The sequence below is a fragment of the Salmo trutta genome, unplaced genomic scaffold (genome assembly GCF_901001165.1).
Source record: "Salmo trutta unplaced genomic scaffold, fSalTru1.1, whole genome shotgun sequence".
In the NCBI taxonomy this organism is placed as follows: Eukaryota; Metazoa; Chordata; class Actinopteri; order Salmoniformes; family Salmonidae; genus Salmo; species Salmo trutta.
The window spans coordinates 1-26789 of NW_021822173.1; the positions used below are offsets into that span (position 1 = coordinate 1).

The following is a 26789-nucleotide window of genomic DNA, read 5'->3' on the forward strand; positions in this document are numbered from 1 at the left end:
CCCCATCTCCTTCTCTCCTTCTTTCTCTGTGTAGATCCTAACTCAGGAAGACTGGAACACGGTGCTGTATAATGGAATGGCTGCCACCTCTCCTCTAGCTGCTCTGTACTTCGTAGCTCTCATGACGTTTGGGAACTACGTTCTCTTCAACCTGCTGGTGGCCATCTTGGTAGAGGGATTTCAGGCTGAGGTAAGAGTTTGTGCTTTTTTTGGGTGGGGGGGATTAACATACTTTAAACCAATGACATGGCATAGATCTTTTGATGTAGCATCCATGTTCTTCCTCCTCTCTCCCTCCCACTCTTCATCCATTCCTCACCCTTTCTCTCTTGCTCTCCCTCTCTCTTTCTCTCTCTCTTCCTATCTCTTTCTTCCTCTGTCTTTCTCTCTTCTTCCCTCCCTCCCTCCCTCCCTCCCTCCCTCCCTCCCTCCCTCCCTCCCTCTTTTTCTTTCTCTCTTCCGCTCTCTCTTCCTCTGTCTTTCTCTCTCCTTCCCTCCCTCCCTCTCTTCCTCTCTCTCTCTTCCTGTCTTTCTCTCTCTTTCACTCCCTCCCTCTTTTTCTTTCTCTCTCTTCCTCTCTCTCTTTTCCTGTCTTTCTCTCTCCTTCACTCCCTCCCTCTTTTTCTATCTCTCTCTTCCTCTCTCTCTATCTCTCCATCAGGGAGATGCTAATCGCTCCTATTCAGAGGATGACAGTTCCCCCTCTAACTTTGACGAGAGTGAGAAGCTTAATGATTCTCTCAAACTGTCTGGTGAGTCTTCATATACTGCATTCACAATATAATGCTGTGGTTTGGATGGTAACATTCATAGTATAATGCTGTGGTTTGGATGGTAGTATTCACAATATATTGCTGTGGTTTGGATGGTAACATTCACAATACAATGCTGTGGTTTGGATGGTAGTATTCACAATACAATGCTGTGTTTTGGATGGTAGTATTCACAATATAATGCTGTGGTTTGGATGGTAACATTCAGAATACAACGCCTGTACAATCGTTTCTAGGATAGGACAAAGCAGAGCTCATGTTTCAAGGATGTTATACACAACAAATGAAAAGGCGTGGGGGTATAGCATCCTTGAAACCATTGTACATGGACTAGGTATTCAGTCACAGACAAAATAAGGTGGTTCCCAAGACAATTATTGAATTCTGGATGGGATTCATACCAAAGTATAGTCATGCAGTGAGGAGTTATAGTGCACAGAGTGCTGAAGTAGACAGGGACACATATGGAGACAGGAAGAGTGTTTTGGGGTCATTCTGGGTAGCACTTAGTGTTCTCTACAACACACACACACACACACACACACTCCCGACCCCCCCCCCCCACCCACCCACACCAACTCTTCCTTCACAGTCTCTTCCATTACAGATGTCCTCACCTTAATTGAACCAAGGCAGCTTCAAGCTCTCCTCAGACTGAGTGAAAGAGAAAAGAGAGTAAGACTACGTGTTCTAACTGACAAAAAGAACCCCGTCTGTTATCTCTAAATCCTAACTCTGACCCTGGTTTAGCCAACCAGCTCACACAGCCCCCTAAGCTCAGCCAGGAACACTATTAGATCATCTAAGACCTGGAGAACACACATCATCAACACTGTAACTCTATCATTAGAACTCCATCCTGCTAGGTCTAACATATGTTCTGTAAGGCCTGACCTCCATAGAGTACCAGAGTCATAATACCCAGAAAACCTAGCGGTCAAACAAGGATTCATATTTGAATACTTCAAACAAGTGGAACTGTCTGGGGGTATATGAGGATTTAGGAAACACTACAAGGGTTGTTTAGAGACACAATGTAATTATGTATATAAAGCTCTGTCCTTCTTCTTCTTCTTTGCCCCTTTAGATCCTAAAATCTGCACTTTGACCCCTAACGGGCACCTGGAGTTGACCACATTGACCCCGGTGATGACCCCCAGGGGGTCGTACCCCACTGACAGGCTGACCTATGCCCTGGGGTCACGGAAGAGCAGCGTTATGAGTCTGGGCAAGGCCAACCTGGAGCAGAGGAGATCATTCTCTCTGGTGAGATGTAACACGCACACACACACACATACACACACACAAACACACTCAACCATTAGCCCAGAAGTTCTCAGTGTAAATACCCTTAATAGAACACTTGCCCTAATAGCAACACTTAGCATATCGTAAATATAACAGCTATTCTTTAAATGTCCACAGTCTATGATTTCCTAGACCCAGACTATGGACAAGTTGCATTACACAAATTACACACAACACGCCACATAATGGCAGTTATCAAGGGTCTGCTTAGCCACTAGTCAGCTGCAGACTAGTCCGGATGGAGTCTTCAATTCGATAAACATTCCCCACGACGGGGGAGATTCTGATCACTATGTTCCCAGTTCAGGAGCTCCCTGGACTCCACGCATCTGTCTGTCGAGCCGAAGCCTGCCTTTGGTTGATTGAGCCTGGCTCAGTTCCCGGGATTCCAGTTGCCATGGCAACCACCGTTAATTAAGCGAGAGAGAGAGAATGAGAGCGACAGAGAGAGCTAGAGAGAGAGAAAGAGAAGAGAGGATGAGAGAGAGAGAGAGGATTATGTATAGTTTAGTGACATCCTTGTCTTCATTGTCACATGTCAATAACAATGTAAGACATCTTTGCTGAAGGCCTCCACAATCATTGTATACTCCACTGCCTGGGGGTAAAAGGTAACATGAATGTTTCCCCTACCAGTAGCTTGAGAGAGTTCCAAGTTAATTGTTTGATCACTGATGTCATTTTGAATTTACTCAATTTACCTGAAGAATCAAAAAACACATTTTTGTCTTTCTTCCAATTTGGTTTTTCCCTGATGTGTTGATGTATATCTGTTTAATGAGGTGAGACACATCTCACACAAAAAAGAAAGGGGGGTGGGACGAAATAAGCATTGCTGTGGCAACGGTGGTATAAATTCCTGCGGTATATAGCTGTGAATAAGACTGTGATTGTCGTCACAGGGACGATTCCAGAAGTAAACCATGTAATTTTCCTGACAGAGTGGCTATCACCTCCCAAGGCACCACACACTGTTTAGAACAATCAGTTCTCACTTGGTAAAGTTTCACTGGTGAAGATTCATTTGAACGTCGGCAGAAAAACAGTCTAGAAAGTAGATGTACAGTTGAAGTCGGAAGTTTACATACACCTTAGCCAAATACATTTAAACTCAGTTTTTCACAATTCCTGATATTTAATCCAGGTAAGAATTCCCTGTCTTAGGCCAGTTAGGATCACCACTTTATTTTAAGAATGTGAAATGTCAGAATAATAGTAGAGAGATTGATTATTTCAGCTTTTATTTCTTTCATCGCATTCCCAGGGGGTCAGAAGTTTACATACACTCAATTCGTATTTGTTAGCATTGCCTTTATATTGTTTAACTTGGGTCAAACGTTTCAGGTAGCCTTCCACAAGCTTCCCACAATAAGTTGGGTGAATTTTGGCCCATTCCTCCTGACAGAGCTGGTGTAACTGAGTCAGGTTTGTAGGCCTCCTTGCTCCTTGCAGTTCTGCCCACAAATTCTCTATGGGATTGAGGTCAGGGCTTTGTGATGGTCACTCCAATACCTTGACTTTGTTGTCCTTAAGCCATTTTGCCACAACTTTGGAAGTATGCTTGGGGTCATTGTCCATTTGGAAGACCCATTTGTGACCAAGCTTTAACTTCCTGACTGATGTCTTGAGATGTTGCTTCAATATATCCACATCATTTTCCTTCCTCAAGATGATAGTCCCGTGTGGCTCAGTTGGTAGAGCATGGTGTTTGCAACGCCAGGGTTGTGGGTTCGATTCCCACGGGGGACCAGTCCGGGAAAACAAAACTAAGAAAAAAAGCATGAAATGTATGCATTCACTACTTACTGTAAGTCACTCTGGATAAGAGCGTCTGCTAAATGACAAAAATGGCGTCTACTTTGTGAAGTGCACCAGTCCCTCCTGCAGCAAAGCACCTGCACAACATGATGCTGCCACCCCCGTGCTTCACGGTTGGGATGGTGTTCTTCGGCTTGCAAGCTTCTCCCTTTTTCCTCCAAACATAATGATGGTCATTATGGCCAAACAGTTCTATTTTTGTTTCATCAGACCAGAGGACATTTCTCCAAAAAGTACGCTCTTTGTCCCCATGTGCAGTTGCAAACCATAGTCTGGCTTTTTTATGGCGGTTTTGGAACAGTGGCTTCTTCCTTGCTGAGCGGCCTTTCAGGTTTTTTCAATATAGGACTCGTTTTACTGAGGATATAGATACTTTGGTACCTGTTTCCTCCAGCATCTTCACAAAGTCCTTTGCTGTTGTTCTGGGATTGATTTGCAATTTTCATCTATAGGAGACAGAATGTGTCTCCTTTCTGAGCAGTATGACAGCTGCATGGTCCCATGGTGTTTATACTTGCGTACTATTGTTTGTACAGATGAACGTGGTACCTTCAGGCATTTGGAAATTGCTCCCAAGGATGAACCAGACTGTCTGAGGTCTTAGCTGATTTCTTTTGATTTTCCCATGTTGTCAAGCAAAGAGGCACTGAGTTTGAAGGTAGGCCTTGAAATATATCCACAGGTACACCTCCAATTGACTGAAATTATGTAAATTAGATTACCTGAAGCTTCTAAAGCCATGACATAATTCTCTGGAATTTTCCAAGCTGTTTAAAGGCACAGTCAACTTTGTGTATGTAAACTTCTGACCAACTGGAATTGTGATATAGTGAGTTATAAGTGAAATAATCTGTCTGTAAACAACTGTTGGAAAAGTTACTTGTGTCATGCACAAGTAGATGTCCTAACCGACTTGCCAAAACTATAGTTTGTTAACAAGACATTTGTGGAGTGGTTGAAAACAAGTTTTAATGACTCCAACCTAAATGTATGTAAACTTCCGACTTCAACTGTATATACACTGCTCAAAAAAATAAAGGGAACACTAAAATAACACATCCTAGATCTGAATGAATGAAATAATCTTATTAAATACTTTTTTCTTTACATAGTTGAATGTGCTGACAACAAAATCACACAAAAATAATCAATGGAAATCCAATTTATCAACCCATGGAGGTCTGGATTTGGAGTCACACTCAAAATTAAAGTGGAAAACCACACTACAGGCTGATCCAACTTTGATGTAATGTCCTTAAAACAAGTCAAAATGAGGCTCAGTAGTGTGTGTGGCCTCCACGTGCCTGTATGACCTCCCTACAACGCCTGGGCATGCTCCTGATGAGGTGGCGGATGGTCTCCTGAGGGATCTCCTCCTAGACCTGGACTAAAGCATCCGCCAACTCCTGGACAGTCTGTGGTGCAACGTGGCGTTGGTGGATAGAGCGAGACATGATGTCCCAGATGTGCTCAATTGGATTCAGGTCTGGGGAACGGGCGGGCCAGTCCATAGCATCAATGCCTTCCTCTTGCAGGAACTGCTGACACACTCCAGCCACATGAGGTCTAGCATTGTCTTGCATTAGGAGGAACCCAGGGCCAACCGCACCAGCATATGGTCTCACAAGGGGTCTGAGGATCTCATCTCGGTACCTAATGGCAGTCAGGCTACCTCTGGCGAGCACATGGAGGGCTGTGCGGCCCCCCCAAAGAAATGCCACCCCACACCATGACTGACCCACCGCCAAACCAGTCATGCTAGAGGATGTTGCAGGCAGTAGAACGTTCTCCACGGCGTCTCCAGACTCTGTCACGTCTGTCACGTGCTCAGTGTGAACCTGCTTTCATCTGTGAAGAGCACAGGGCGCCAGTGGCGAATTTGCCAATCTTGGTGTTCTCTGGCAAATGCCAAACATCCTGCACGGTGTTGGGCTGTAAGCACAACCCCCACCTGTGGACGTCGGGCCCTCATACCACCCTCATGGAGTCTGTTTCTGACCATTTGAGCAGACACATGCACATTTGTGGCCTGCTGGAGGTCATTTTGCAGGGCTCTGGCAGTGCTCCTCCTGCTCCTCCTTGCACAAAGGCAGAGGTAGCGGTCCTGCTGCTGGGTTATTGCCCTCCTACGGCCTCCTCCACGTCTCCTGATGTACTGGCCTGTCTCCTGGTAGCGCCTCCATGCTCTGGACACTACGCTGACAGACACAGCAAACCTTCTTGCCACAGCTCGCATTGATGTGCCATCCAGCTGCACTACCCACTTGTGTGGGTTGTAGACTCCGTCTCATGCTACCATTAGAGTGAAAGCACCGCCAGCATTCAAAAGTGACTAAAACATCAGCCAGGAAGCATAGGAACTGAGAAGTGGTCTGTGGTCACCACCTGCAGAACCACTCCTTTATTGGGGGTGTCTTGCTAATTGCCTATAATTTCCACCTGTTGTCTATTCCATTTGCACAACAGCATGTGACATTTATTGTCAATCAGTGTTGCTTCCTAAGTGGACAGTTTGATTTCACAGAAGTGTGATTGACTTGGAGTTACATTGTTTTGTTTAAGTGTTCCCTTTATTTTTTTGAGCAGTGTATATACACTGAGTGTACAAAACATTGCTCTTTCTATGACACAGACTGTCCAGGTGAATCCAGGTGAAAGCTATGATCCCTTATTGATGTCACTTGTTAAATCCACTTCAATCAGTGCAGATGAAGGGGAGGAGACAGGTTAAAGAAGGATTTTTAAGCATTGAGACAATTGAGACGTGTGCCTTTCAGAGGGTGAATGGGCAAGACAACATATTGAAGTGCCTTTGAACAGGGTATGTTAGTAGGTGCCAGGTGCACCGCTTTGAGTGTGTCAAGAACTGCAACAGTTTCAGTTTTACAGTTTCCTGTGTGTATTAAGAATGGTCCACCACCCAAAGGACATCCAGCCAACAGCAGGCCAGTGGTCAAAAACGGGTCATTGATGAAAGAGGACAAAGGAGGCTGACATGAATTGTGCAGCGCAACAGACGGGCCACAGTTAATCAACTGACAGTCCAGTACAACATTGGTGCCCAAAGACCCATAGAATAATGCACAACTCGTCCCTTGACACGAATGGGGTAGGGCAGCCGACGACCTTACGGAGTTCCACCTCTTTCAGAAAATAAACCCAGAAACTGTGGTTGCAGTGGGCTAAAGAAGGAAAACACTGGACACTGGAGAACTGGAAAAACATTACCTGGTCTGATGAATCCTGGTTCTTGCAGTTTCACGCTGATGGGAGGACTAGGGTTTGGAGAGAACCATACATGCATCCATCATGCCACATGTCAACATTACAGGCTGGTGGTGGTGTGATGGGTGTGTTTTCATGGCACACATTGGGCCCCTTGATAAAAGTGGAGCAATGTTTGAATGCCACAGGATATCTGAACATCTTTGCCAATCAGGCGCATCCCTTAATGGCAGCAGTGTATCCATCTGTGAAAAGATTTTTTTTCAGCCGGGTAATGCCCCATGCCACAAGGCTAGGATTGTCCAGGAATGGTTCCACAACAGTGAATTCAGCTTACTGCAGTGGCCTGCCCAGTCACCAGATCTCAATCCAACTGAGCATCTGTGGGATGAGATGGAGCCAGCTATTCAGAGTAGAGATCCACTACCAGCCAACTTGACACAACTGTGGGAAGCATTCGAGTCAACATGGCAGCTTGTAGAGTCCACGCCCCGACAAATTAAGTCTGAGGCCAAAAGGGGTCCGTAATGTTGTCTTTATGGTGTATATATGGTATATACATCATGTATTTACCAACGTATACATTTCAAACACCAGTTCATTTTCTCATGTCTTTTGTTGTCTTGGTTACAGCACCACGGCCGCAGTTCCCTGCACCACCATTGGGGTCGCCCTCCCCCTCCTCAGAGTGCATGGAACCGCAGGTAGATAGTTAGATCAATGGAATACTTGATTACTTCATGAATCATTTATTGATAATTAATGAATCAGTCATATTCTATTAATCCTTGTTAAATCATCAAAGTAACCTTCTTGATCCATAATTAATTGTGTAATACACTATTCATCTCAGGAACATATCAATCCTTTATGAATCAGTTATAACTACTTTATGAACTCTTCATGTATCCACCACATTCTGCCTCCCCTCAGGTCCAGCTGGAACAGCCTGGGATGTCCCTCCCGCGGGTTAGGGGGGATGGGAGCGGGTGTGGTGGGAGGAAGCCTCCGTGTCCGAAGCCCCCACTCCCGTTACCACTCGGCCGAGCAAGAGTTCCTCCTCTCCCCCGCTCTCCACCTCCCCCCTCACCACGCTCCCCCTCTCCCCCTCCTCTCACGACGCAATGCCATCCGGCACCGGGACCGCCGCGCTCTCTCCCTGGAGCTCCCAAATATGCTCCAGGTCCCCGGGGGACCTCCGCCTCGCACCAACCCCAGGATGAGGAGTGTTTCTGGGGGAGGGAGCAGCGGCAGTGGGGGTATGGTCGTGGAGCACCATGATTGTAATGGGAAGGCTCCTAGTCCTATTGGTCTTACGGGTCCCCAGACTGCCCAACTCCTAGCAGAGGTCTTCCCTCAGCTGAACCTGGCCAAGGACAGATCGGACCTGGATGAGGAGATAGACTATGTGAGTTTTACTGCAAGACTGGCTAGAACTGAATAGTCTATGTTTACCCAGAGGGTATTTACTCGATGGAAAAATGTCCTTGACTGAAATGACTGCCAAGTCATTGTATCAAACACTACCACCAGAGGTGACATGAATGTCCTCCCATTTTGCTCTATTGCTAATACATTTCCTCTCTCCCTCTCTCTTTCTCTCCCTCTCTCTCTCTCTCTCTCTCTCACACACTCTCTCTCTCCTCCCCCTCCTCCTCTCTTCCTCCTCTAGAGTATGTGTTTCCGTATCCAGAAGATGATGGAGGTGTACAGGCCTGACTGGTGTGAGAAAAGAGAGGACTGGTCTGTCTACCTCTTCTCACCACAGAACAAGTATGTTACCCAGACAACACACATAGAGACCTGTCTGTCTCTTGTTACCCAGACAATACACATAAATACCTGTCTGTCTCTTGTTACCCAGACAACACACATAAAGACCTTACCCAGACACACACACATAGAGACCTGTCTGTCTCTTGTTACCCAGACACACACACATAAAGACCTCTCTGTCTCATGTCAGCGTAGAATAAATGAGTGTATTTTAAATGACATGAATTGATCGTTAAATTGCCAAGTAGAGGAGAAAACCAGTATTTCTTCCAGGGTTTGTGATTAAATAGCCCTGATCGCATTTCATAGTTCTGAAAATGACGTCACCACAAGCAGCACCGGAGACGTTGAGATTAGCGGGAATTGACCCACTATGCTGTTTACTTTCTGCATCTACATCATATCGCTGAGTCTGCCTTTAAAGCTCTTATTTTGGTACAGTCCCCACCTCTATAGCGCTGCTACCTGACCGAGCCCGGCGGGCCCTGACATTATTCACAAACCATTTGCTCTGCTGCGCAGTACAGTTCTATCTGACTAAGATCATAACATGGTGTCAGGAGCGCTTCAAACTCCTCAGATTTAACACAGGAGAGATTATTTCACAGAAAAGCATCATGTTCCTTGAGTTTTGTCGGAGTGAAGAGTGAAGAAGGTAGCTTGCTGATGTCTCATGTCTCGTCATTGAGCAGAGCAGCCCAAGCGCAGCCGTTGCTACGGATACTCCCAGACTCAGAGCTGCCATGATCAGAGTGCATGCAGAGTGAGCTGCGAGCAGGGAGCCAGTTACAGACAGAGAGGAGCAGCTAATGGAAGTTACGTCTGATTTAGGGCAGGGCCGGGCCTTAAATTTGGCAGAAGAAATAGGGCCTGGGTAGAGTAGGCTCTGAATGTCGCAGGCATGGGTATGGCTCGGGCTTAAAATCCAGGCCTGGACAGGGCTCTACCCACCACTACCCATTTCCTAGAAAGTGGTTTGACTTCGTAGCTGTATTATACTAGGTAGATTTACTACATTTCCAGAAAAACTATCTAACATTGAAGCATATTATTTTTCAGACCCACTAGAAAGTCCTGAGAATTCACAGCACTTTTAGTCCCAGGCTGTGTGTTGTTCTCCCTATTGGCTATTACCAGACTCCATTACATGCTGAGTACACTGGTGTCACACACACACACACACACACACACACACACACACACACACACACACACACACACACACAGGAACGTCAGGGGCCCAAGGCTTGACTGATTGCACCTGCCACTGCTAAAACACAGCTCCAGGCTGTCATAAAGTGGCTTTCACAGGGAAGTGTGTGTGTGTGTGTGTGTGTGTGTGTGTGTGTGTGTGTGTGTGTGTGTGTGTGTGTGTGTGTGTGTGTGTGTGTGCGCGCTACTATGCCAGCTACTGGTCAGGATCAATACAGGGTTGCCATGTCTGAATCAATAGAGAGGAGACAGGGTTGCCAGGTCTGAATCAATAGAGAGGGGACAGGGTTGCCAGGTCTGAATCAAAAGAGAGGGGACAGGGTTGCCAGGTCTGAATCAATAGAGAGGGGACAGGGTTGCCAAATCTGAATCAATAGAGGGTTGCCAGGTATCGATCCCTCCTCTCCGTCTAGAAAGCAGGTTTTGCTGTGGTTCACTGTTTTCTGTTCATCAGTGTGATGATAAACATTTACATGAAAGCTTTCAGTAGGTGGCAGGTGCTATCATCACAAACATCTAGGCACAATAACATGTTCTAATCTTACTTTTTTATGTCCCACCTCTCTTACCCTCTTCCCTTTCTCCCTTTCTCCCTTTCTCCCTTTCCCCCTCCCTCCCTCCCTCCCTCCCTCCATCCCTTTCTTTCGCTCCCTCCCTCCCTCCCTCCTCTTTCTTTCTTTCTTTCTTTCTTTCTTTCTTTCTTTCTTTCTTTATTTCTTACTCCCTCCCTCCCTCCCTCACTCCCTGCCTCCATCCCTCCCTCCCCCTCACTCTCTCTTTCTCCCTCCCTCCATCCCTCCCTCCCTCCCTCCATGCCTCCCTCCCCCCCCCCTCTCTCTCTTTCTCCCTCCCCCTCACTCTCTCTTTCTCCCTCCCTCCCTCCCTCCCTCCCTGCCTCCCTCCCTCCCCTCTCTCTCTCTTTCTCCCTCCCTCCCTCCATGCCTCCCTCCCCCCTCTCTCTCTCTCTCTCTTTCTCCCTCCCTCCCTCCCCCTCTCTCTCTCTTTCTCCCTCCCTCCCTCCATGCCTCCCTCCCCCCTCTCTCTCTTTCTCCCTCCCTCGCTCCCTCTCTCCCTCCCTCCCTCCCTCCCTCCCTCCCTGTCTCTCAGGTTCAGACTGCTATGTCAGTCCATTATAGCCCACAAGCTATTTGACTACGTAGTTTTATCCTTCATCTTTCTCAACTGTATCACTGTAGCTCTGGAGAGACCCAAGATACTGCAGAGCAGCTTGGTAAGACTGGGGTACACACACACACACACACACACACACACACACACACACACACACACACACACACACACACACACACACACACACACACACACACACACGCATGCATGTAAGTAAGCACTTATATGCACATACATGCACACACACACACGCACACACACATTCACACACAAACACACCTCTGCTTCATATCCATATTCATTCATTATTCTCTGTGTATTATTTGTCACTGGACAACCCAGACAGTAGGCCTACAGCTTCCATGTTAAATTCATAAGGATGGATCTGGAAGCTATTTTAGCCGTGAGAAATTAGGGTTGGAGACTTTTTCTAAAGTGTGTCAAAGTTTTTTGATAGAAGATAACTTTGTGCTGGTGTGCTCTCTCTCTCTCTCTCTCTCTCTCTCTCTCTCTCTCTCTCTCTCTCCTTATTTATCTCTGTCCTTCCATTTTTGTCATTCTCCTTCTCCCTCTTGACTTTTCTTGGCATTATCTGTCTTTCTCAATTTTTCGCTCCATCTCTCTCCCCCCTTCCCCCTCCCTCCCTACCTCTCTCTCCCATCTCTCTCTCCCTCCCTCCCTTCCTCCCTCCAGGAAAGACTATTCCTCACCGTCTCCAACTATGTCTTCACAGCCATATTTGTAGCTGAGATGACCGTCAAGGTAAAGTACCAATTTCTCCTTTCTTCTCATCCTCTCTTCTCCTCTCCTTTCCTAGGACTGTAGTGGAAAGAGATCTACCGACATGCTGTCGTCATGTTGTCTCTCCTCTCCTCCTCATCTTCTTCTCTCCTTTCTCCCTCTTTCTATTCCTCAGTCCATTTCACTTAATCAATTCCCCATCATTAATGATGGAGAGATAATTAGATAGAATTAAAAGATAATGTCTCTCTCCAGCTATAGCCTCTAGCCAGTCCTGGGGATGTCCCCCTCTAACTCACTCCTCTTGTCCATGTCTTGTACAAACCCCTTCATATCCTCTCTCTCCATATGGAGACTGTCATCGTGTCAACCTAATATCTGTCTCAGGAACACAACGGTACACAACGTTTGCCTTGCCTTGTATCATGTCACACACCTTCACACACCTTCACACACACACATACACACGCACAGACGCACATCTACACACACATACACACAGGCACACAGCCTAGCGTGAAGTCACTGTCACCATCTAAACTAGCATCCTTTTATCATATCTAGACATAGTGCTGTATAACTCCAGGTCTTTATCATGTCTAGACATAGTGCTGTATAACTCCAGGTCTTTTATCATATCTAGACATAGTGCTGTATAACTCCAGGTCATTATCATATCTAGACATAGTGCTGTATAACTCCAGGTCTTTTATCATGTCTAGACATAGTGCTGTATAACTCCAGGTCTTTTATCATGTCTAGACATAGTGCTGTATAACTCCAGGACATTATCATATCTAGACATAGTGCTGTATAACTCCAGGTCTTTATCATATCTAGACATAGTGCTGTATAACTCCAGGTCTTTATCATGTCTAGACATAGTGCTGTATAACTCCAGGTCTTTATCATGTCTAGACATAGTGCTGTATAACTCCAGGTCTTTTATCATATCTAGACATAGTGATGTATAACTCCAGGTCTTTTATCATATCTAGACATAGTGCTGTATAGCTCCAGGTCTTTATCATATCTAGACATAGTGCTGTATAACTCCAGGTCTTTATCATATTTAGACATAGTGCTGTATAACTCCAGGTCTTTATCATATCTAGACATAGTGCTGTATAACTCCAGGTCTTTTATCATATCTAGACATAGTGCTGTATAACTCCAGGTCTTTTATCATATCTAAACATAGTTCTGTATAACTCCAGGTCATTATCATATCTAGACATAGTGCTGTATAACTCCAGGTCTTTATCATATCTAGACATAGTGCTGTATAACTCCAGGTCTTTTATCATATCTAGACATAGTGCTGTATAACTCCAGGTCTTTTATCATATCTAGACATAGTGCTGTATAACTCCAGGTCTTTTATCATATCTAAACATAGTTCTGTATAACTCCAGGTATTTATCATATCTAGACATAGTGCTGTATAACTCCAGGTCTTTTATCATATCTAGACATAGTGCTGTATAACTCCAGGTCTTTTATCATATCTAGACATAGTGCTGTATAACTCCAGGTCTTTTATCATATATAGACATAGTGCTGTATAACTCCAGGTCTTTATCATGTCTAGACATAGTGCTGTATAACTCCAGGTCTTTATCATGTCTAGACATAGTGCTGTATAACTCCAGGACATTATCATATCTAGACATAGTGCTGTATAACTCCAGGTCTTTTATCATATCTAGACATAGTGCTGTATAACTCCAGGTCTTTTATCATGTCTAGACATAGTGCTGTATAACTCCAGGTCTTTATCATGTCTAGACATAGTGCTGTATAACTCCAGGACATTATCATATCTAGACATAGTGCTGTATTACTCCAGGTCTTTTATCATATCTAGACATAGTGCTGTATAACTCCAGGTCTTTATCATGTCTAGACACAGTGCTGTATAACTCCAGGTCTTTATCATGTCTAGACATAGTGCTGTATAACTCCAGGACATTATCATATCTAGACATAGTGCTGTATAACTCCAGGTCTTTATCATATCTAGACATAGTGCTGTATAACTCCAGGTCTTTTATCATATATAGACATAGTGCTGTATAACTCCAGGTCTTTTATCATATCTAGACATAGTGCTGTATAACTCCAGGTCTTTTATCATATCTAGACATAGTGCTGTATAACTCCAGGTCTTTATCATATCTAGACATAGTGCTGTATAACTCCAGGTCTTTTATCATATCTAGACATAGTGCTGTATAACTCCAGGTCTTTTATCATGTCTAGACATAGTGCTGTATAACTCCAGGTGTGATTATTGAACTATTGATGTAAAACACTGTCATATGAAATCACCATGAAGACCAGCAGAATGCACAGATTCCATTATAGAACAAAATGATTGAGTAAAACATTCCGGCCGTCATCACGCATATTGATTCCTATGGCTGACAGAGTGAGAATGTGTTAATAGCCTGACTGTCTTCTGTTCTGTGGAGTTGCTCTGTCATCAGTGTGTGAATGTCTGCATGTGTTGTCTTTACATTTACATTTAAGTCATTTAGCAGACGCTCTTATCCAGAGCGACTTACAAATTGGTGCATTCACCTATAATATCCAGTAGAACAAACACTTTACAATAGTGCATCTAAATCCTTTAAAGGGGGGGGGGTTAGAAGGATTACTTTATCCTATCCCAGGTATCCCAGGTATTCCTTAAAGAGGTGGGGTTTCAGGTGTCTTGCTGTTTCTGTAGGCCTACAGATCAATCCTTCCATTTGTCAACATTGAGTTTCCAGTCCTCCCTGGCGTAGGAGTTGAACACAGTTTTCATTCCGTCTCCCTCAGGCTATCGAACTCTACCTGCTCAGGTCACCGTGGTAACAGTTGGCATGACGCCCGGTGTTTGTTGCCATTTCTCCCCCCCCCCCCCCCCCCCCCCAGAGCTGTCACTCAGAGTTTTAGTTCCGGCGCTGCCTGGCGTCTTGTTTGGTGTCAAAAGTGTCAGAGAAGTGTGTGTGTGTGTGTGTGCGTGTGTGTGCGTGCTTGTGTGTGTGCGTGTGTGCGCGTGCGTGTGCGTGCGTGCGTGCGTGTGTGTGCGTGCGTGCGTGCGTGTGTGTGTGTGTGTGTGCGTGCGCCACCCCACTGGACAAATAACCTTTTACCCTTCCTCTCCCTCTCTGTTTCTTTCCATCACTCTCTCCAGCTTTCTCAATACTTCTGCCTCTCTTGTTGAACGTGTCAATATTCTACCTCCCTATGGTCTCTCTCTCTCTCCCTCTCTTCCCTTCTCCCTCTCCCTCCACTCTCTACCTTTCTCACGCAACTTTGTTTGATGTTTCCTCTCTCTCTCCCTCTCTTACCTCTCTCTATCTCCCTCTCTTCCCTCTCTCTTCACCTCTCTCTCTCCCTCTCTTCCCTCTCTCTCTCCCTCACTTCCCTCTCTCTCTCTTCCCTCTCACTCTCTTTCCCTTCCCTCCCTCTCTCCCCTCTCTCTCTCCCTCTCTTCCCTCTCTCCCTCCCTCCCTCTCTTTTCTATGTCTCTAGTGGAAGCCATGGGAATCTGACATATATTTCCACTTTCAACCACACAACCACCCTCCCTTTCTGGGAAGACGAAGAAAAAAAAAGTTGTTCCCGCGAAAGTACTCAGCAAGTGCAAAATGACGGGGCATGTGAACATCTCTAACACGTCTTTAACAACATCATCCTCTCCTCCTCTCCCTCCACCTCTCCCCCCTTTTCCGCCTCCACTCTCTCTTTCGTGTATTTGTTCCTTCTCCTCTGTCTCTCTCCTCTTCCTTTCATCCTTCCTACTCCTCTTCCCCTCCCTCTCCTCCTCTCTCTCCCCCCTCCCATCTCTCCCTCATCAGGCGGTGTCTAAGGGTGAGAAGGCGTACCTGATTCTACCACTGTCTTTTTATTGAGGGAAAATATACTTACTATGACTGTGAAATGTGGTTGTCTCACCTAGCAATCTTAAAATGAATTCACAAACTGTAAGTCTCTCTCGTTCTTCTCCTCCTTCCCTTCCTCCCTCTCCCCCTTCCTCCCTCTCCCAGGTGGTCTCTAAGGGTCTGTACCTGGGTGAGAAGGCCTATCTGAAAAGCAGCTGGAACGTTCTGGATGGTTTCCTGGTCTTCGTGTCGTTGATTGACATTGTTGTGTCCATGGCAGGCGGGGCTAAGATCCTGGGGGTGCTGAGAGTGCTCAGGCTGCTCAGGACACTACGCCCTCTCAGGTAGGGAGGACTAACTGGAAATATCTGTGGAAATTCTATTTGAATGCTGCCTGAGGGAAACCTGTTTGGTAGAAATGCATTGACATAGCAGGCTGATCTGTTCCAACCTGTATATATTAAGGTAGATAATGTTGTTAATAGTTCACTAACATTTCAGTCGCTAAGGGACTGATGTTGGAAAATGGTGTGATGTAAAGCATTATGGTGCAACGCAACTGTCTGTCAATGATGACAATGTATTTCAGTGGACCTTTCACATGTCTCCTCACTCCATAAATATAGGACTGATGCTTACTTATATTAGTTAGACCTTTTACTCTTGCTGGAGTATAGGCCACCAACAACAGATGTCCATTGTATCTGGTCTGGAAATGAACGCCATCTGAAGCATTATGCAATGCAACTGTCTGTCAATGTACTTCAGTGTAACACTTGACCATCAGATTGATAACCCAAACACCAAAAGGTGATTGTAACTCCCACTATTTCTCACTCAGGGACTCACTGCAGGCTGGACTTGGCCAATATCATGTTGTATGTCCTAACCCTTTGTAACCATGGAGCTTTGTAACCATGGAGCTTTGTAACCATGGAGCTTCCTAAGACTGGAACTTCGTAACCCTGGAGCTTTGTAACCCTGGAGCTTCGTAACCCTGGAGCTTTATAACCATGGAGCTTTGTAACCCTGGAGCTTTGTAACCCTGAAGAGGGTGCAGGCTTTTGTTCCAGCCCTGCACTAACACACTTGAGGGACCTGAATTATTATTTGACTAGGGGAAGAAGGTTTGATTGTGCTGGGTTGGGGGTGATCCTGAACACCTTGTGTTCTGTCCATGACCAGGGTTCCTGCACACTGGAATATCAGCGCTAACAGCAGTCACTCTACTCACTGTTATACATCACAGCAGAATCATAGATGATGACCAGATTGATGAGAAGTCCTCAAGCCAGTCCTTTTTGTCCCTCTCTCTGTCAGGGTGATCAGTAGAGCTCCAGGGCTGAAGCTAGTGGTAGAGACTCTCATCACATCTCTGAAGCCTATAGGAAACATCGTCCTCATCTGCTGCGCTTTCTTTATCATCTTCGGCATCCTCGGTGTGCAGGTAGGACTACGGCATTATCTTCCCGGGGTGAAGTTTCCCCTATGTACAGATCTAGGATCAGATTACCTTTCCTCAAGTCACAGCCTTTACTATTAGTGTGGGAAAAGCTAAACTGTTATTGTATAAGTCCAGCTTTATTGTACATCATAACAGTAGTTAGTTATTGTATAAGTCCAGCTTTATTGTACATCATAACAGTAGTTAGTTATTAAGTCCAGTTTTATTATACTTCATAACAGAAATCTGCTGTGTTGTCCATTTCTCCACGCCTCACATCTGACTGTGTTTAAGATGTTTTGTGGAGATGAAGACACTTTTGATTTGATTTGACTTTCTGTCTGTTGATTTCTTATTGAACTTATTCTCTTTTATCTTCACTCTTCATTATTTTCCCTTTCTTTTCTTCCTGTTTTTATCCTCTCAGTCCATCTGAGGTGTGTTATTATGCTGTTTCTCTGATGTTTCTGTTCTCTCTGATGATAGTAGTCTGGTTGAACTGTGATAACATCTCACCCAGGAAGAGAATCCATACTGTCTGTCTGTCTGTCTGTCTGTCTGTCTGTCTGTCTGTCTGTCTGTCTGTCTGTCTGTCTGTCTGTCTGTCTGTCTGTCTGTCTGTCTGTCTGTCTGTCTGTCTGTCTGTCTGTCTGTCTGTCTGTCTGTGTTATGTACACTGTTCGCATACTCCCTAATTATCTCATTACTTAAAAAGCTATTCTGTTATTGACTGATTTCCTCCTGACTCTCCTCGGATGTGTTTTTGCTGTCGTAATGAATCAACTGAGTTGAAGAAGAAGACTTACTGTTTTTGATGGAACCATGAAGGACAATAAAGATGTTCTGAATTTGAAATCTGAATCTAACTGACATGTAATATATTGTTCCATGCTGAGTAGATCTCAGAAGAGAAAAGAGCTGAAAGAAGTGGAGTAGTTGACCACCAGAGATTTGTTTTCTTTCATCCTCAATGGTTCATTTATGTGCATGTCTTTCCCTGTGTGTTTTTAACATTGCTTCATGTCTTGTATTGTTCCCTCAGTTGTTCAAAGGGAGGTTTTACTACCAATGTCTTATGAAGTGTTATGTGGCCTTATAATGCACTTATAACCCATATCAAGGGTATACATAAGCAGACTAACTGTACTATATTGTTGTCCCCTCTCAGCTGTTCAAGGGGAAGTTTTACTACTGCCTGGGTCTAGAGGTGAAGAACATCACCAACAAGTCTGACTGTCTCCAGGCTAACTACAGATGGGTTCACCACAAATACAACTTTGATAACCTGGGACAGGTAGGAGGGGGCAGGGTGTTGTGTAAAGGTTGGTGTTAGACAGGTAGGAGGGGGCGGGGTGTTGTGTAAAGGTTGGTGTTAGACAGGTAGGAGGGGGCAGGGTGTTGTGTAAAGGATGGTGTTAGACAGGTAGGAGGGGGCAGGGTGTTGTGTAAAGGTTGGTGTGTGTGAATGGATATGGACAGAGAGAGAGAGAGTTAGACAGGTAGGAGGGGGCAGGGCGGTGTGTAAAGGTTGGTGTGTGTGAATGGATATGGACAGAGAGAGAGAGAGTTAGACAGGTAGGAGGGGGCAGGGTGTTGTGTAAAGGTTGGTGTGTGTGAATGGATATGGACAGAGAGAGAGAGTTAGACAGGTAGGAGGGGGCAGGGCGGTGTGTAAAGTTTGGTGTGTGTGAATGGATATGGACAGAGAGAGAGAGAGTTAGACAGGTAAGATGGGGGCAGGGTGTTGTGTAAAGGTTGGTGTGTGTGAATGGATATGGACAGAGAGGGAGAGTTAGACAGGTAGGAGGGGGCAGGGTGTTGTGTAAAGGTTGGTGGGTGTGAATGGATATGGACAGAGAGGGAGAGTTAGACAGGTAGGAGGGGGCAGGGTGTTGTGTAAAGGTTGGTGTGTGTGAATGGATATGGACAGAGAGGGAGAGTTAGACAGGTAGGAGGGGGCAGGGTGTTGTGTAAAGGTTGGTGTGTGTGAATGGATATGGACAGAGAGGGAGAGTTAGACAGGTAGGAGGGGGCAGGGTTTTGTGTAAAGGTTGGTGTGTGTGAATGGATATGGACAGAGAGAGAGAGTTAGACAGGTAGGAGGGGGCAGGTGGTGTGTAAAGGTTGGTGTTAGACAGGTAGGGTCAGGCTGGCTTGTGAGGTGTACATTGAATAGTGTTTGGGAAATGTTAAAGAATGATATTAAAAAAAGTTAGAGGGAGAAAAAGTGTGTGAGAGAGAGAGAGTGGGAGGGGGAAAGGAAGGGGGAGGAGAGCAAGAGTAATTGTTGATGGTTGTGTGTTCTACATTTATGAGGAGTGGGTGAGAGAGAGAGAAAGAGAGAGAGAGAGAGAGAGAGAGAGAGAGAGAGATACTATGATAAATATTCCTCACCAAGAGATTCATTATTCACAAAAATGACTACATTGATTCCACATTTTTACTTATTAAACCCAAAGGAAAAACATAAAATACTCATGGGCGAAGGAGCAATGGCTCCTCTTGCAGCCAAATATATATTTGCCTGCCATAGCCTGAGGGACACTGGATAATAACATCTGCATAGTAAACACTAACTTACTTATTATTAGTATTATTGTTGTTACTATTGTTATTATTATTGTTGTGATTATCATTCCAAATAGTAGTGGTATGGGTAGTAGGATTGATGGTAATGATATCAGTTTAGTGATGGTGGTAGTAATGATGGTAGTCGGGGTGATGGTAATGATATCAGTTTAGTGATGTTGGTAGTAGTAATGATGATGGTAGTAGGGGTGATGGTAATGATATCAGTTTAGTGATGGTGGTAGTAGTAATGATGGTAGTAGGGGTGATGGGAATGATATCAGTTTAGTGATGGTGGTAGTAGTAATGATGGTAGTAGGGGTGATGGTAATGATATCACTTTAGTGATGGTGGTAGCAATGATGGTGGTAGAAGGGGTGATGGTAATGATATCAGTTTAGTGATGGCAGTAGTAGTAATGATGGTGGTAGTAGGGTGATGGTAATGATATCGGTTTAGTGATGGTGGTAGTAGTAATGATGGTAGTAGGGTGATGGTAATGATATCCGTTTAGTGATGGCAGTAGTAGTAATGATGGTGGTAGTAGGGTGATGGTAATGATATCGGTTTAGTGATGGTGGTAGTAGTAATGATGGTATTAGGGTGATGGTAATGATATCAGTTTAGTGATGGTGGTAGTAGTAATGATGGTAGTAGGGTGATGGTAATGATATCCGTTTAGTGATGGTGGTAGTAATGATGGTGGTAGTAGGGTGATGGTAATGATATCAGTTTAGTGATGGTAGTAGTAATGATGATGGTAGTAGGGTGATGGTAATGATATCAGTTTAGTGATGGTGGTAGTAGTAATGATGATGGTAGTAGGTGATGGTAATGAGATCAGTTTAGTGATGGTGGTAGTAATGATGATGGTAGTAGGGTGATGTTAATGATATCAGTTTAGTGATGGTGGTAGTAATGATGATGGTAGTAGGGTGATGGTAATGATATCAGTTTAGTGATGGTGGTAGTAGTAATGAAGGTGGTAGTGGGGGTGATGATAATGAGATCAGTTTAGGGATGGTGGTAGTAGTAATGATGATGGTAGTAGGGTGATGGTAATGATATCACTTTAGTGATGGTAGTAGTAATGATGATGGTAGTAGGGGTGATGGTAATGATAGCAGTTTAGTGATGGTGGTAGTAGTAATGATGGTAGTAGGGGTGATGGTAATGATATCAGTTTAGTGATGGTAGTAGTAATGGTGATGGTAGTAGGGGTGATGGTAATGATAGCAGTTTAGTGATGGTGGTAGTAGTAATGATGATGGTAGTTGGGGTGATGGTAATGATATCAGTTTAGTGATGGTGGTAGTAGTAATGATGATGGTAGTAGGGGTGATGGTAATGATATCAGTTTAGTGATGGTGGTATTAGTAATGATGATGGTAGTTGGGGTGATGGTAATGATATCAGTTTAGTGATGGTGGTAGTATCAATGATGATGGTAGTAGGGGTGATGGTAATGATAGCAGTTTAGTGATGGTAGTAGTAATGATGGTAGTAGGGGTGATGGTAATGATATCAGTTTAGTGATGGTAGTAGTAATGATGATGGTAGTAGGGGTGATGGTAATGATAGCAGTTTAGTGATGGTGGTAGTAGTAATGATGATGGTGGTAGGGTGATGGTAATGATATCAGTTTAGAGATGGTAGTAGTAATGATGGTGGTAGTAGTAATGATGGTGGTAGTAGGGTGATGGTAATGATATCAGTTTAGTGATGGTAGTAGTAGTAATGCTGATGGTAGTAGTGTGATGGTAATGATATCAGTTTATTGATGTGGTAGTAGTAATGATGGTGGTAGGGTGATGGTAATGATATCAGTTTAGTGATGGTGGTGGTAGTGATGGTAGTAGGGTGATGGTAATGATAGCAGTTTAGGGATGGTGGTAGTAGTAATGATGATGGTAGTTGGGGTGATGGTAATGATATCAGTTTAGTGATGGTGGTAGTAGTAATGATGATGGTAGTAGGGGTGATGGTAATGATATCAGTTTAGTGATGGTGGTAGTAGTAATGATGATGGTAGTTGGGGTGATGGTAATGATATCAGTTTAGTGATGGTGGTAGTAGCAATGATGATGGTAGTAGGGGTGATGGTAATGATATCAGTTTAGTGATGGTGGTAGTAGTAATGATGATGGTAGTAGGGTGATGGTAATGATATCAGTTTAGTGATGGTGGTAGTAGTAATGATGATGGTAGTAGGGTGATGGTAATGATATCAGTTTAGTGATGGTGGTAGTAGTAATGATGGTGGTAGTAGGGTGATAATAATGATATCAGTTTAGTTATGGTGGTAGTAAAGATGATGGTAGTCGGGGTGATGGTAATGATATCAGTTTAGTGATGGTGGTAGTAGTAATGATGATGGTAGTAGGGGTGATGGTAATGATAGCAGTTTAGTGATGGTGGTAGTAGTAATGATGATGGTAGTAGGGGTGATGGTAATGATATCAGTTTAGTGATGGTGGTAGTAGTAATGATGGTGGTAGTAATGATGGTGGTAGTAATGATGGTGGTAGTAATGATGGTGGTAGTAGGGTGATGATAATGATATCAGTTTAGTGATGGTGGTGGTAGTAGTAATGATGGTGGTAGTAATGATGGTGGTAGTAGTAATGATGGTGGTAGTAATGATGGTGGTAGTAATGATGATGGTAGTAGGGTGATGGTAATGAGATCAGTTTAGTGATGATGGTAGTAGGGTGATGGTAATGATATCAGTTTAGTGATGGTGGTAGTAATGATGATGGTAGTAGGGGTGATGGTAATGATATCAGTTTAGTGATGGTGGTAGTAGTAATGATGATGGTAGTAGGGTGATGGTAATGATATCAGTTTAGTGATGGTGGTAGTAATGATGATGGTAGTAGGGTGATGGTATTGATATCAGTTTAGTGATGGTGGTAGTAGTAATGATGATGGTAGTAGGGTGATGATAATGATATCAGTTTAGTGATGGTGGTAGTAATGATGGTGGTAGTAGGGTGATGATAATGATATCAGTTTAGTGATGGTGGTAGTAATGATGATGGTAGTAGGGTGATGATAATGATATCAGTTTAGTGATGGTGGTAGTAATGATGATGGTAGTAGGGTGATGGTAATGATATCAGTTTAGTGATGGTGGTAGTAATGATGATGGTAGTAGGGGTGATGGTAATGATATCAGTTTAGTGATGGTGGTAGTAGTAATGATGGTGGTAGTAGGGTGATGGTAATGATATCAGTTTAGTGATGGTGGTAGTAGTAGTGATGATGGTAGTAGGGTGATGATAATGATATCAGTTTAGTGATGGTGGTAGTAATGATGGTGGTAGTAGGGTGATGATAATGATATCAGTTTAGTGATGGTGGTAGTAGTAATGATGGTAGTAGGGTGATGGTAATGATATCAGTTTAGTGATGGTGGTAGTAGTAATGATGGTGGTAGTAGGGTGATGATAATGATATCAGTTTAGTGATGGTGGTAGTAATGATGATGGTAGTAGGGTGATGGTAATGATATCAGTTTAGTGATGGTGGTAGTAATGATGGTGGTAGTGGGGGTGATGGTAATGATATCAGTTTAGTGATGGTGGCAGTAATGATGATGGTAGTAGGGTGATGGTAATGATATCAGTTTAGTGATGGTGGTAGTAGTAAGGATGGTGGTAGTAATGATGGTGGTAGTAGTAATGATGATGGTAGTAGGGTGATGGTAATGATATCAGTTTAGTGATGGTAGTAGTAGTAATGATGATGGTAGTAGGGTGATGGTAATGATATCAGTTTAGTGATGGTGGTAGTAATGATGTTGGTAGTGGGGGTGATGGTAATGATTTCAGTTTAGTGATGGTGGTAGTAATGATGATGGTAGTAGGGTGATGGTAATGATATCAGTTTAGTGATGGTGGTAGTAGTAAGGATGGTAGTAGTAATGATGGTGGTAGTAGTAATGATGGTGGTAGTAGGGTGATGGTAATGATATCAGTTTAGTGATGGTAGTAGTAGTAATGCTGATGGTAGTAGTGTGATGGTAATGATATCAGTAGTAATTATGATGGTAGTAGGGTGATGGTAATGATATCAGTTTAGTGATGGTGGTAGTATAATGGTGGTAGTAATGATGGTGGTAGTAGTAATGATGATGGTAGTAGGGTGATGGTAATGATATCAGTTTAGTGATGGTGGTAGTAATGATGGTGGTAGTAGTAATGATGGTGGTAGTAGTAATGATGATGGTAGTAGGGTGATGGTAATGATATCAGTTTAGTGATGGTGGTAGTAATCATGGTGGTAGTAATGATGGTGGTAGTTGTAGTACTGATGTAATAGCGATGATGACAGTTATAAGTTAGTTAATGTTTCGTTTTCCATGTTTAGCCTTTTATATTTCTACTTTTGACTGTTACAATTGCATTGTTTTTATTTTGTTTATTTTCTTGTATTTTTATTTACTACCATTTTATATTATTATTTTTTATTCTTTATTATTTTATTACACTGTGTATTGTATACATTGTTGCTTTAGCAATATTGACACAATGTTTTTCATGCCAGTAAAGCATGAGAGAGAGAGAGAGAGAGAGAGAGAGAGAGAGAGAGAGAGAGAGAGAGAGAGAGAGAGAGATGTTGGGTTCATAAATCCCAGACTAACTGTCTGTCTGGTAAATAAACAGAATGTGTTTCTGTCTCCTCCAGGCTCTGATGTCTCTGTTTGTGCTGGCATCTAAAGACGGCTGGGTCAACATCATGTACCATGGTCTGGATGCTGTGGGCATAGACCAACAGGTACTGTAGAACACACATAGGGCTGTTGCAGTGACCGTGTTACCGCCACACCAAATTCTACATGGTAATCTCCTCTTATGCACTCTGGATATGTGTTGGTAGTACGCAACTCACTAACGAGCATCAGGTCCTAACGGCCCCTGGTACTCAGGGCTCTGTTGTCGCTCTAACCACTCTGACATCAATGCAAATGCGATGGAAAATCACATAAAACACTTATCATCAAAACAGTATGGTGTTTTTAAATCCACCCCACTGTGATTGATCCATGTGACTGAAAGAAGTTCACCAACAGGTTGAAACTGAGTGGAAAACATGTTCGTTGTGGATGTTGTTTCAAAGCCTAACACAATGAAATGGACAGCGCTTTCTAAGGGGACAATTAGTCCAAAACAACCATAAGAGAGCTTATGCATACACACAGGCCTACAGTTGAAGTCGGAAGTTTACATCCACCTTAGCCAAATATATTTAAACTTAGTTTTTCACAATTCCTGACATTTAATCCTAGTAAAGATTCCCTGTCTTAGGTCAGTTAGGATCACCACTTGATTTTAAGAATGTGAAATGTCAGAATAATAGTAGAGAGAATGATTTATTTCAGCTTTTATTTCTTTCATCAAATTCCCAGTGGGTCAGAAGTTTACATACACTCAATTACTATTTGGTAGCATTGCCTTTAAATTGTTTAACTTGGGTCATACGTTTCAGGTAGCCTTCCACAAGCTTCCCACAATAAGTTGGGTGAATTTTGGCCCATTCCTCCTGACAGAGCTGGTGTAACTGAGTCAGGTTTGTAGGCCTCCTTGCTCGCACACGCTTTTTCAGTTCTGCCCACAAATCTTCTATACGATTGAGGTCAGGGTTTTGTGATGGCCACTCCAATACCTTGACTTTGTTGTCCTTAAGCCATTTTGCCACAACCTTGGAAGTATGCTTGAGGTCATTGTCCATTTGGAAGACCCATTTGTGACCAAGCTTTAACTTCCTGACTGATATCTTGAGATGTTGCTTCTATATATCCACATAATTGTCCTTCCTCAGGATGCCATCTATTTTGTGAAGTGCACCAGTCCCTCCTGCAGCAAAGCACCCCCACAACATGATGCTGCCACCCCCGTGCTTCACGTTTGGGATGGTGTTCTTTGGCTTGCAAACCTCCCCCTTTTTCCTTCAAACACAACGATCCTCATTATGGCCAAATAGTTCTGTTTTTGTTTCATCGGACCAGAAGAAATTTCAAAAAAAATAACAATATTTGTCCCCATGTGCAGTTGCAAACCGTAGTCTGGCATTTTTATGGCGGTTTTGGAGCAGTGACTTCTTCCTCGCTGAGTGGACTTTCAGGTTATGTCAATATATGACTCGTTTTACTGTGGATATAGACACTTTGGTACCTGTTTCCTCCAGCATCCTTTGCTTTTGTTCTGGGGTTGATTTGCACTTTTCGCACCAAAGTACGTTCATGTCTAGGAGACAGAACACGTCTACTTCCTGAGCGGTATAACGGCTGCATGGTCCCATGGTGTTTATACTTGCGTACTATTGTTTGTACAGATGAACATGGTACCTTCAGGCATTTGGAAATTGCTCCCAAGGATGAACCAGACTTGTGGAGGTCTAATTTCTGAGGTCTTGGCTGATTTCTTTGGATTTTCCTATGATGTCAAGCAAAGAGGCACTGAGTTTGAAGTTAGGCCTTGAAATACATCCACCGGTACACCTCCAATTGACCCCAATTATGTCAAGTAGCCTATCAGAAGTTTCTAAAGCCATGACATAATTCTGGAATTTTCCAAGTTGTTTAACTTAGTGTATGTAAACGTCTGACCCACTGGAATTGTGATACAGTGAATTATAAGTGAAATAATCTGTCTGTAAACAATTGTTGGGAAAATTACTTGTGTCATGCACACAGTAGATGTTCTAATCGACTTGCCAACACTATAGTTTGTTAACAAGAAATTTGTGGAGTGGTTGAAAAATGAGTTTTAATGACTCCAACCTAAGTGTATGTAAACTTCCCACTTCAACTGTATATATGAGTCCACGCCTGACAGAATAAAACAGAATTAAGACAATGATAACTATACATAGCCTACCGCATATTACAAAAACATTTACGATATCTTTGGTACATAA

The 26789-nt window shown here is 43.7% G+C and overlaps 1 protein-coding gene across 1 annotated transcript; it reads left to right on the forward strand.

The window, feature by feature from the left end:
• Positions 1-8247: 8247 nt before the first annotated feature.
• Positions 8248-24692, forward strand: LOC115180805 (voltage-dependent T-type calcium channel subunit alpha-1I-like). Its single transcript, XM_029742955.1, has 8 exons — positions 8248-8532; positions 8797-8897; positions 11220-11343; positions 11937-12005; positions 16022-16200; positions 17177-17303; positions 18469-18594; positions 24558-24692. Exons 1-8 carry the CDS (start codon positions 8299-8301, stop codon positions 24654-24656), a joined length of 1059 nt encoding a protein of 352 aa, XP_029598815.1. The 5' UTR covers positions 8248-8298; the 3' UTR covers positions 24657-24692.
• Positions 24693-26789: the final 2097 nt, after the last annotated feature.